Source organism: Podarcis filfolensis (genome assembly GCF_964270895.1).
Source record: "Podarcis filfolensis genome assembly, chromosome: 14".
Taxonomy (NCBI): Eukaryota; Metazoa; Chordata; class Lepidosauria; order Squamata; family Lacertidae; genus Podarcis; species Podarcis filfolensis.
Window position 1 is genome coordinate 14,614,597 of NC_139616.1, and position 12,541 is coordinate 14,627,137.

At 45.2% G+C, this 12,541-nt stretch overlaps 1 protein-coding gene across 1 annotated transcript in view; it reads right to left on the minus strand.

The window, feature by feature from the left end:
• Positions 1-12,541, minus strand: part of HOMER2 (homer scaffold protein 2) — an 82,662-nt gene continuing 70,121 nt past the window's right edge. The window contains exons 7-9 of the mRNA XM_083586884.1: positions 12,054-12,164; positions 2,901-2,981; positions 1-894 (exon numbers count right to left, since the gene is read on the minus strand). Of these exons, the coding sequence (XP_083443010.1) occupies positions 706-894; positions 2,901-2,981; positions 12,054-12,164 (381 nt within the window). The 3' untranslated portion in view covers positions 1-705. The remainder of the gene's footprint in view (positions 895-2,900; positions 2,982-12,053; positions 12,165-12,541) is intronic.

The window sequence follows — 12,541 nt, forward strand, 5'->3', positions numbered from 1 at the left end:
TTCTGTATGAAAAGGCCTCGTGGGTATTTTTTTTTATTAAAAAAAAAAAAAGCCACCACTGAATTCTTCAAATGAGGCTTCACAATTTGATCCTAAGGCCATGAGCATCTACTAAAAGAATATTTCTCTACCTGCCAATGGCTGCTCCCAAGTGCACTTCTCTTTTTCAAGCCCATGGACAAATTGCAAGCATCTCCTCTCATCTTCACTGTGGTCTGTTACACACACACACAAATAAAACTGCACAGGGCTTGATAATCAAGATTAGGAAAAGGCTCGCTTCCTGTTTCTATGGTTGCAGCAGCCCTTAAGATAGAAATTTCCCTGCAACAACTAATGCATATTCATTTTAAGGTAGGTCTAGTTCCATTTTCCTGAGGCAAGAACCTTCCCCCACCTGTTCACAATCCGTTAAAGTCCAGAAGCAGCAAGATAAACAAAGCTCTACCTTAAAAAAGAAAAGTCAACAACAATTTTTGGAAAGAAAGAAAGAAAGAAAGAAAGAAAGAAAGAAAGAAAGAAAGAAAGAAAGAAAAGGAAGAGTGGGTAGTAGGGGAGAGAACCATTAAATCTTTAAATTCTATGTACAAATCACATTGCAAACAAGAAGAATACTCTGGTTATTTTTTTTGTGGAACAGACATTTAGGATTAAAATGCACACCCACCAAATGTTAGTTTACAAAAAGATATATGTTGCTATTCCCTAGTTATCAACTCCCAGTTTAGATAGTCCTTGCCGGAAGTCATGCAATTCATCAATCTTTCCATCTAGTACGTCTAAAAAAGTCTGTAACTCAGTCTTAAGGTTGTTTTGTCTGTGTTTGCTCTCTTCCACCTCTGTCCTTAGAGCTCTGACTTTCTCTTCCAGGTCTTTATTCCTTTTCTCAGCAGCCTTAAAAAAAAAAAAAAGTTCCATTAAAGTCTCAACAATAACAAAAGGAGCAATGGCCCTCCCCACACCTGCCCCATCGCTGCATCTCTTATTTATTGTGTCCATTGCAAACCTACCTGCAAGCAAACTCTGTCAGGGGAAAGGCTATTATTTTAATCTGACTCCTTCACGGAAGGATGTGGAAGAGATGCTTTGCCTTGAATGAGGTCACTTTGGGCAGCATTTGGCTGGAATTTACGTGCCCTGCTCTGCATATATTACTGCCATTGCTAGCACTTCAGAATTTGTTCTAAACATTATCTGAAGTTGGTTTGGGTCCTGGCTCACCCGTCCACAAATACAACCTGACAAAACAGCGCCTGGGAACTGATACTGTTTTGTTCTGGAACTCAATGTCGTTTTTTAAAAAAAATAGGAAAAAGAAATATCTGGAGTCTCCCTGGCTGAATGTGTAGGAAGACAGTGATAATCATCATCATCATCATCATCATCATCATCATCATCTTTAAGTTCCCTAGCAATGGAGTTTACATCATCAATATAAACCTGTACTTGAAATGCTTTGCCCGAGAGGATACAGTCCCATGCTGCTTCTCCTCAACAAATTCATGATGCATGGGTTGAGATGAAAGATTTACAGATGAAGCCGTTCCTAAATTGTGAAACAGGGTACATCTTCTACAGGCTTGAGCTTCCAAGGCAGAAGAAGGGTAAGTCAGTGGAGTGCCAGCAGCACAGAACAGCAACTAGGACTTTAGCACCGAAGGCTCTCTCATCCCTTGAGTAATCCAGGCCCCTCCCTGAACATACTGCTTTTATTGAAAAATATGTCTCCAGCCATGGGTGTAGCCAGAGGAGTGCAGGGGGGCAGCTGCCCCCTAATTAAATAAATCAAATAAATCAAAATATTTAACTGACCAATTGCATCACAGATTACTCGGTTCTGCTGCACCTAACATAAAGCCTGCCTCCCTCCCAAATAAATCCTTGTTGTTGTTGTTTAGTTGTTTAGTCGTGTCCGACTCTTCGTGACCCCATGGACCAGAGCACGCCAGGCCCTCCTGTCCTCCACTGCCTCCCGCAGTTGGGTCAAACTCATGCTGGTGGCTTCGAGAACACTGTCCAACCATCTCGTCCTCTGTTGTCCCCTTCTCCTTGTGCCCTCCATCTTTCCCAACATCAGGGTCTTGTCCAGGGAGTCTTCTCTTCTCATGAGGTGGCCAAAGTATTGGAGCCTCAGCTTCACGATCTGTCCTTCCAGTGAGCACTCAGGGCTGATTTCCTTAAGAATGGAGAGGTTTGATCTTCTTGCAGTCCATGGGAGTCTCAAGAGTTTCCTCCAGCACCATACTTCAAAAGCATCAATTCTTCAGCGATCAGCCTTCTTTATGGTCCAGCTCTCACTTCCATACATCACTACTGGGAAAATCTTAGCTACGCCCATTTCTCTAGCTCTTTTATTTTATGGAGATAAGGAACACAAAACATGGAGGTGGTATTCTACCCAATTGCACACTAATGCAATTAAATAAATGGAAGCATGAATTTATGATTTGGTTGTTCTGCAGTTATTCCCTGGTTCCCTTAGGTCCTGCAAAGACAGCATTGCACTAAGCCATTATTGTACTGTTGGCCTGAGCAGTTAAGGTGTCTTAATATTTTCCATCTGTGTTATGATTATACCTGCACTACAGTAACTTGCGTTCATGAATGGAAGGGAAAACGCTGTGGCTACTTCCTTACTGCTTGGCTCTCCAAGCAAGCAAGCAAGTAGCATTATCCTGACATGACCCCAGAGGAGTAGAGGACCAAGAGGAAAAACTGGGTGAAAGTTAAGAGGGAATCGTTTTTCCAACCTTCACTTCTCTACCTGAGCCATCATCATCCAGCATGAATCATACGCTTCAGTTTCTCCAACATAAACATTCTGGCTATAGGTCTTAAGTGGAGTATAATTTTCCTTTTAAAACTGAAAATACATACTGAATAATAATAACCATTCATACCTGCAATTTCTCAGATACTGTTTCACATTCTGTCATCAACTCTGGTATGATTTCACCCTGTTTCCGAAGATCCTCTATTTCCTAGAGAAAGTAACACAAAAATATAAAGGTTATGAATTTCAACCAGATAATAAAACTTTTTTTAAAAAAAAATCAGCATCAGCGATATACACATTACCCAGCCTTCAGAAATATATACAGGCATTCCCCGCCCCCCAATTTACGCACATTTAATTCACATGCGACTGTGCATACAAACAGCCCCAGAAACCCAGAGGTTGAGGGAGGGGAGGCCTGCAAAGGCTTGATGAAGTCCTACTGTGTCTCCAGCTTGCAAGGAGACTCTCCCTGAAGCCTGAAGGGGGTGTCCTCTTTGGGCTCCTAGGAAGGTCTCCATGTGAGCCAGAGGCACAGCGGGGGTTTGTCCAGCCTCCCAGCTAACAGCTGATGCGCATAAAAGCAACAGCGATAGCTGCTGCGCTTTCCCACATAGCAGCTGCTAGCAGGAATGTCCCCTGCGCCTCCGGCTCACGCAACCCGGATAGGTAGAGGGACTTAGCGGGGCTTTACTGAGCACAGCCTCAACAAGTCTCTGGCTCACTGAGACCCTCCCTCCCCAAAGAGGACGTCCCCTTCGGGTTCCGGGGAGGGTCTCCTCACGAGCAAGAGGCACCGTAGGACTTTGTTGAGGCTCTTCAGGCCTCTCCTCCCACTTCTGGGCTTCTGGGGCTGCTCCCCATTTGCACTCATTTCACGTATGTGTGCAAGGGGTCGGAGTGTAACAGTAGTGGCTACTGTCTGTGGAATAGTCTTCCAGGCAGGGAGATGTGCTTGGTGCCATCTCTGGCAGTTCTTAGGCACCAGGCTAAGACCTTTCTGTTTCTCCAAGTCATTAGTTAATTAATGCTTCCTTCTATGGTGGCGCTTACCTTTAAATAAATCTAAAGCAATCTGCATTAGGGTTTTTTATGTTTTTGTTTTACAAGTACTGCGGAAGCGGATTAGATAGATTTATTTATTGCGGCCATTGGCCCATATCGAAAACAATACATCAAAATTTATCCATAAACAATACAATTTAAACGCTTCCAAATTAAAACACCCATATAAAACCAATTTTACTTCAGTTAAGTAAACACTATACACAATAAGCTCCCTCTATGTAAACTGCAATTCAAATCCATCAGATTTTGGGGGGTATGCGTCTTAGTTCTGGCACTTATTGATGGTACTTAAGTTTAGCTAAGCTGTCAGAGTCATACAGTGATCCATTTCTCCTCTTTTGAAATAAAACATTAATCAGGTATCTAGCGACTGCAAGGGATCTACTTGTATCTTCGTCGTTTAATAAGTATATTATTTGGGCTTCCTGAGGTCTATCAGCAATTCTCGATAAATATGGGGCCAGAAACTTGGACCGTGAAGCCGAATATAATGGACAACAGAAGATTATATGGTATAACGATTCTATAGATCCACTTTTACAGTCACAGAGGAGTGAGATCTGTCCTTTGGAGAGTCTGTTACCCAACACGTTTGATGGGAAAACATTGAATCTAGCCTTTATAAAGGCATACCTGTGCGTCACCACAGATAAGGTAGTTAAATAAGATGGAAGTTTCATTGGTGGTGTTAAGCCAAGGCTAAGACCTTTCTGTTTCTCCAAGTCATTAGTTAATTAATGCTTCCTTCTATGGTGGCGCTTACCTTTCAGTGGGCTTGGCCCTTATTTTATTTTTTAAAATTTTATTTTCTAAATATTTTTTAAAAATAAATCTTTATTAAACATTCAACACATATTTACACAACAATTCACCATGTTACAATTTATGCACATACACTACATGGAAAAAAGAAAAATCTAACAAAAAATAGAGAAGAAGAAAAAAGAATAAAAAAAACTTCCGATTATTCTCAAAAAACTGAATCTCATTTGCTATTTTTTACACAGTATCATGTTATTGTATTTTGTTTCCTTAATTTCCTTCAGAGAAAAATTCTTTAGTTTATTATCTATACATTAGAAGAATCATTCAAGGTCTGCCAGGAGATTTTTGCTATCATAGTAGTTTTTCAAGTATTCGTTTAATACTATCCATTCTTTATTCACCCTCTGCATTGAGTATCCTAACTCTCCCCGTCATTATTGCCAATTGGATGTATTCTGTCATTTTTACCTGCCATTCATTCTGACTTTGTAGGTGTAATTTCACTCTTCCAATTCATTGTGAGCAGAATCCTGGCTGCAGATGTTGCTTACATAAAGAGTGGTCTTACTTCTTTATTGATTTCAGTTGACATTATCCCTAATAAGAAGGCCTCTGGTCTTTTTGTGAATGGGAATTTGAGTATCTTTTTAAATTCATTATATAAAATGTCCCAGAACTCTCTGATTTTTTCACATTCCCACCACATATGCATATATGAACCTCTCCCCTTTTTACATCTCCCAACAAGTTTCTTATACATTTTGGTCAGTTTGCCAAAGGTGCCACCGACAGAGCATTTTCATAACATTTTCTCTTAGATTGCAACACGCTATAAACCTAATATCCTCCCTCCTTGATCCTTATTAACATACTGCTAGATGGGCATTTTATGTATTCTGTATTTTGCTTTTCCCCCCTTTTCTTTTCAGCCTTTGAATAGCTTTTATGAGTTGTATTTTATTTTTGTCAAGTTGCTTTGAGATTTTTTTTTATTGTAAAAAACGATAAAGGAAACAACACACCCCAATTCAGATATCATCACCAAACTATGATGTGCATGTGTAAACACTTCAACACATACTTCCTCCTTTACACTCTGTTTCGCTTCCTGATTTGCACTGTACAAAGTTTGTCCCTAAAGCAGTATTGGAAAACAGCATTTAAATAAGATTTCCAGTCCTGCTTTGGAAGCAAGCTATAGTTTGTGCAAAACCTAATTTATTGGATTTGGTTGTTATACGAAACTATAGGAACTGCAACCATGAAGGGGAACGAGGGAGCATGGGAACCCAAATCCTGTGTTGATGGTCAAAATTTGGCCAGGTCACCTGAACCATACCTCTTGGAATTAAGGGGGCAGCAATTTGGAATTGCTATGGCTGCAGAATGAACTCATTTTGTGTACAAATAGGGTCTGTTTGATTTTCGCCCTTAATGTTCCCTAATGGCTCAAGGTGATGCAAACAATATGTATGCCAAAGCTCTTTTCAGGGATGATATTGCTAACACTCTCAACAATCAGGCTTGTTAAAAGAGCCCCAAGCACAAGGAAATTGATTAGGGCGATGGATTTTGATGGATTTTAAGACATCTCCCAGGGACACGGGTGGTGCTGTGGGTTAAACCACAGAGCCTAGGACTTGCCGATCAGAAGGTCGGTGGTTCGAATCCCCGCAACAGGGTGAGCTCCCGTTGTTTGGTCCCTGCTCCTGCCAACCTAGCAGTGCGAAAGCACATCAAAGTGCAAGTAGATAAATAGGTACCACTCCGGCGGGAAGGTAAACAGTGTTTCCGTGCGCTGCTCTGGTTCGCCAGAAGCAGCTTAGTCAAGCTGGCCACATGAACCGGAAACTGTATGCTGGCTCCCTCGGCCAATAAAGCGAGATGAGCGCCGCAACCCCAGAGTCCAGAGTCGACTGGACCTAATGGTCAAGGGTCCCTTACCTTTACCTTTAAGACAGCTTTTCCCAAAGAAAAAATGTCATGCTTTCTAACCCTGGCCCTTTGCGCTGGTAATAGCATTCACAAAGAGCAGTATTTTGTAACTTTCAGCACTCCCACTCAGCCGGAAAATGGGCTCATTAATATTACAGACTTCTTTCTCACTTGCTGTGGAGGGCTGCCCCAACTTGCTTCCAGGCTGTGTGCTCTTACACGAGCAGCCACAAAACAACCCAGACACAAGCTATTCTTGGCGTTGCAAGACAAGCCCAGTGTGCACTCTGCTCAGTGTGAAACTGCACGTAAGGAGCACCTTTGAAAACCTCATATTTAGAGGAACACCGGAAGGCCAAGGAAGAACGACAGAGCAGCAAGGCAGATGTAAATATTTTAAATTTTAATTGCAACTTGGAAACCTTGGCAAGCAGCAGCAGCAAGATGTACACCCCTCTACAGCATAGGAGAGTTGCCCCTTCCAAAAAGATGGTCGTCGCTGTCCACTTAAGACAGTGAGGATAATTGGTTGAGGAAACTGGGGTCCTGGAATCAGTCCACACTCTTCCAAGCAGGTGGTGGGCACAAGCAGAACTCACAGCATTGACAGTCAGTGGTGTACACCAAAACTGCAGCAGCTTGGACCCTCGGGTGCTGGAGGGGGAGAATTCCCTCCCCCAGCAATTCCCATTTTTGCATGTTTTGCAAAATGTCTGTCCAAGGATGAATCACCCCTACTATTCTGAGCCAAAAGTCTTTGTCACTTAATCACTTGCTGTAGGTCTCTGTTTATTACTACCTCAATCCATTTCCCCCCTTCCCACCTTGTGTAATATGAATTTTTATGTGTAGGTGTAACTGTGTGTGTGTGTGTTGATAATTTAATGAAGAACAAAATAGCTTGGATTCTTGGGAGTCGGATAAATGCTTAGGGTTGTGATAAAATAAAATAAAAATGAGTTGGTGTGAGTGCAAAACGTTTTAACTTTCTAATATATTCATTTTTCATTCTTCTGTAGCCACCCCCTACACCCCCCCTTGTGCAGGGTCCACAGAGAAGAGCCTCTGATGAAGACCACAAGGCAGGGGTGGCCCAGAATGTTTTGCCACTAGAGGCGAAAACCCTGGCTGTGATCCCACCTCCTGCCCCTCTTCCCACTGCTGGGTACTTGCTCCCTCCAGCTCAATCCTGCTGTTGTGCTCCTCTACCCCAGGCGAACTCAAAGAGGGTGAGCAGGAGGAAGACAGTGGCCCAGGAGCAAATAGAGGAGTTGCCACTTGAGCATGCTGCTGCAGCCCCCAGGGTTGTGGAGGTGGAAAGCACTGAGGAGCAATAAGTGTCTGGCAGTGGCAAGAGCTGGGAGCCAACCACCAGGTGCCCAGCAGTGGCAAGAGGCAGAAGGTAGCAGCAGGGGCACCAGATCATAGCTGTCAACTTTTCCCTTTTTTTAAAGGGAAATTCCCTTATTCCAAATAGGATTCCTTGCAAGAAAAGGGAAAAGTTGACAGCTATGCACGGCCAGCTCCACCTGTGCAGGGGGGAAGTGTGATGGTGTGGGGAGTGGTGGCACTGCTGCTGGTGGAGAGGCGACGGGAGGTGCAGCCCCAGCTATTAGCAGTGGCTTCTGCTCCTCCTCCTCTCAGGGTGATGCCCTCTCACAGCTTGCTTCAGACTGCTTCGTGGACTGCCTGCCTGTGTTGCAGGGTCTGGGCTGGTTTATAAGGTGGATGGGTGGTCCTTAAGGTTTCGTGGTACCAAGCTGAACTGAACCCAGAAACTAATTGGGGGTTTTGTGTGTGTAAATTCCAAAAAGGGACGTGGGTGGCGCTGTGGGTTAAACCACAGAACCTAGGACTTGCTGATCAGAAGGTCGGCAGTTCGAATCCCCGCGACGGGGTGAGCTCCCATTGCTCGGTCCCTGCCCCTGCCCCTGCCAACCTAGCAGTTCAAAAGCACATCAAAGTGCAAGTAGATAAATAGGTACCGCTCTGGCGGGAAGGTAAACGGCATTTCCGTGCACTGCTCTGGTTCGCCAGAAGCAGCTTAGTCATGCTGGCCACATCACCCGGAAGCTGTACGCCGGCTCCCTCGGCCAATAAAGCGAGATGAGCACCGCAACCCCAGGGTCGGCTGCGACTGGACCTAATGGTCAGGGGTCCCTTTACCTTTTACCTTTAAATTCCAAAACTAAACTCTATTTGTGTCTCTGCCTCGGCCCCATCAAGCCACCTCAATCCCTTATTCCAGTTCAATGAATATATGCATGCTACAACAAGAAGGTGTGGGGTTTTTTTGTTTTTTTGCGCTGTGTCACCATTATCCTAAGATGTCAATCTTCCTTCCAGCTGCAGCTGCTGAAAAGCAGGAAGAGGCGGGTGGGGAAACAAGAAGGAATAGATCTGAGACAGCTCCAACAAGTTTTCCAGACAGCTGTTAATTCAGTACAATGCAATTGTCTGTCAGGGACCAGGAGTCAGGTTCCTCTTCTGCAGGTGAGGAAGAGTCGAGGACTCTGAACAAGAAGAGGAAGGGCACACAAGGACAGCCTCAGAAGTGCTGCTTCCCAATGAGCCTGTACGGCCAGAGCCTCTCTGGTCTGAGAATGTGGCACTGTATCAGAGTTCTGGATTCCTAGAGTACAGGACAAGCACTGCTCTACCTTAAAACCTGCTCTGCCCTCATCAAGCCTGAGCCTCGCCTTACCTTCATCCAGTCAGAACCTTGTCCTGCATCCAGCATGAACATCACCTTGCCTTGACTTGCCCCTAGCATGAGCCATGCCTTGCGTTCAGCCTAGGCCTTGTTTCAGCACAGAAAAGGGTCATATCTTTTAGTACTGCTCTATTCTGCCTTGGTCAAGCCGCACCTGGAATAAGGTAAAGGTAAAGGACCCCTGGATGGTTTAGTCCAGTCAAAGGCGACTATGGGCTTGCGCCGCTCATCTCGCTTTCAGGCCGAGGGAGCCGGCATTCGTCCACAGACAGCTTTCCAGGTCATGTGGCCAGCAGGACTAAAACAACTTCTGGCACAACGGAACACCGTGACGGAAACCAGAGAGCATTGAAACAGCATTTACCTTCCCACTGCAGTGGTACCTATTTATCTACGTGCACTGGTGTGCTTTCGAACTGCTAGGTTGGCAGGAGCTGGGACAGAGCAACGGGAGCTCACCTTGTTGCGGGGATTCAAACTCCCAACCTTCTAATCAGCAAGCCCAAGAGGCTTAGTGGTTTAGACCACAGTGCCACCCACATCCCTGCTCTATTCTGCCTTGGTCAAGCCACACCTGGAATACTGTGTCTAGTTCTGGGCACCACAGTTTAAGGACTGTAGAGTTGGAAGGGACCACAAGGGTCATCTAGTCTATGAAGATGAAGAAGAAGAGTTTGAATTTGATATCCCACTTTATCACTATCCGAAGGAGTCTCAAAGCAGCTAATATTCTCCTTTCCCTTCCCCACAACAAACACTCTGTGAGGTGAGTGGGGCCAAGAGACTTCAAAGAAGTGTGACTAGCCCAAGGTGACCCAGCAGCTGCATGTGGAAGAGCAGTGACACCAACCTGGTTCACAAGATTACGAGTCCACCGCTCTTAACCACTACACCACACTGGCTCTCTATGTGCTACCAACTGATCCAGGATATTGACAAGGGGAAACATATGTAGAGGAAGGCGACCAAAATGATAAAGTGGCTGGAAACCAAGCCTTATGAGGAACAGTTGAGGGAGTTGGGTATGTTTCGAAGAGGAGACTGAGAGGTGAAAGGATAGCCGTCTTCAAATATCTAAAGGGCTGTCACATGGAAGATGGGGGAAGCTTGTTTTCAGCTGTTCCGGAGGGCAGGACCCGAACCAGTGGATTAAAATTAGGAGGAAGGTGATTCCAACTAAACTTTAGGAAGAACTTTCTGATTGTAAGAGTTACTTGACAGTGGAACAAACTGCCTCAGAAAGTGGTCAACTCTTCTTCATAGGAGGTTTTGAAGCAGCAGTTGGATGGCCATCTGTCAGGGATTCCTTAGGTGTGATCCCTGTGTTGCAGGGGGTTGGACTAGATGGCCCTTGGGAGCCCTTCCAACTCTACAATTCTATGCTCCTTTTTTGTCCCTTGTATTGAGCAGATGGAGTTGAAACCAAGCAGGAAATGTTGGTATAGACTTAATACAACGCGCAACAGCTTTCAAGAGATCTATATAAACGTCTTCCAACACTGGGTAGCTGTTGGATTGGTATAGCTTGACAACTCTGTGAGGTAGGTTAGGCTGAGAGGCCAGTGACTGCCCCAAGACCACCCAGTGAGCTTCAAGGCCGAGTGGTGATTTGGTCTCCCGGGTCCCTAGTTTGACACTCTAATCCAGAGAGCCAGTGTGGTGTAGTGGTTAAAAGCGGTGGACTCGTAATCTGTTGAACCAGGTTCGATTCCTCGCTCCTCCACATGCAGCTGCTGGGTGACCTTGGGCTAGTCACACTTCTCTGAAGGCTCTCAGCCTCACTCACCTCACAGAGTGTTTGTTGTGGGGGAGGAAGGGAAAGGAGAATGTTAGCCGCTTTGAGACTCCTTAGGGTAGTTATGAAGTGGGATATTAAATCCAAACTAAGGCCCGGGGGCTGGATAAGGCCCGAGGGACTCGTTTATCCAGCCCGCGGCAACCCCTGCCGCCCACTCTTACCGGCGCTGTGCTGCTGCCCACTTCCAGGTCAGAGGAGCACTGGAAATAGCTTGTGCGCATGCGCAAGCGTTATTTGCACATGCGCAAGCGTTATTTCTGGTGCACGTCTGGGTCGGAGGAGGCCCGTGCACATGCGCACAAGCTATTTCTGGTGCTCCTCCGACCCAGAAGTGCGCCGGACATAGCGTGTGCTCACATGTATGGGCAAGCGCTTCCCCGCCCTCCACACGATCGGCACTGGAGACACCAGCCCGAGGCGCGGTAAGTTTGCTGACCCCTGCTCTAAGTGCTCTATCCCACTGTGTCTCTCTGGTTTCCTCTGCGTAGAAGAAAAACACCTTCCTCACACATTTCTCAAAGGACAAATCCCCAGGGTTCTTTGGAGGAAGCTTGCAGTATACACGTATCTTAAGAAGGGTACCAACCATCACTTCTACCTGCCCCTGTGGGTTATCTAACCCTCCCAGCTCCCCCAGGAGGGCTCAGTTTGCTCACTTAGAAAAGAAAAACCATTCTACCCAACTTAAAATTTTGTCCAGCTTTTGTTACTACATTAAAACAGAACACCAAAAAAAAATGAGAATAAGGTCCCAAGGTAAAACAGACAGAGCACAAAAGCCTAATGTTTTGCTAGGAACCCATGGCATTTTCAGGAGCATCCGTCATGTCGTTGTGCCCAAAGCCTCCAGGGCCTGCTCAGCTTCTAAAGCAATCTGCATTAGGGTTTTTTATGTTTTTGTTTTACAAGTACTGCGGAAGCGGATTGATTCCCCAAAGATGTTGTGGCTGCATGTCCGCAGCTTTAAGCACTTCATTACCATTCTTTGTTTTACATACCAGCTCCTTGTCTTGCAGCTCTGTTTCCAATTCCTGGAGGCGCCTGCTCAGCTGCGCATTTCGTTCTCTCTCCTTATCTATTTCATTGCACTGCTCTTCCAGTTCGTCAATCTTAAAAGAAGGGTTGAAAGGAGCCAGTCTGAGTTCCCAATCCACTACAAATACTTATCATTTGCTTTTCACGTTTTTTAAATAATGGAAATCGTTGCAGGAAAATAAGGAGGTAGCAGCAGGTTGCTGAAGGGGCTGGGGAAGGCCTAGAGCAGGGTTTTTACCAAACTTGGGTCTCCAACTGTTTTGTGTACTGCAGTTCCCAGCGTCCCTGACCTGATAGCTAGGGATGATGAGAGTTGTAGTCCAAAAACAGCTAGAGACTGATTTAAAGCACTTGTTTGTTAAAGTTGCTAGAAACTGTAACTCTGAGGGATAAACTACAACACCCAGAATTCTTTGAGGGAAACAGTGTTCTTTGGATGTGCTTTGGAGGG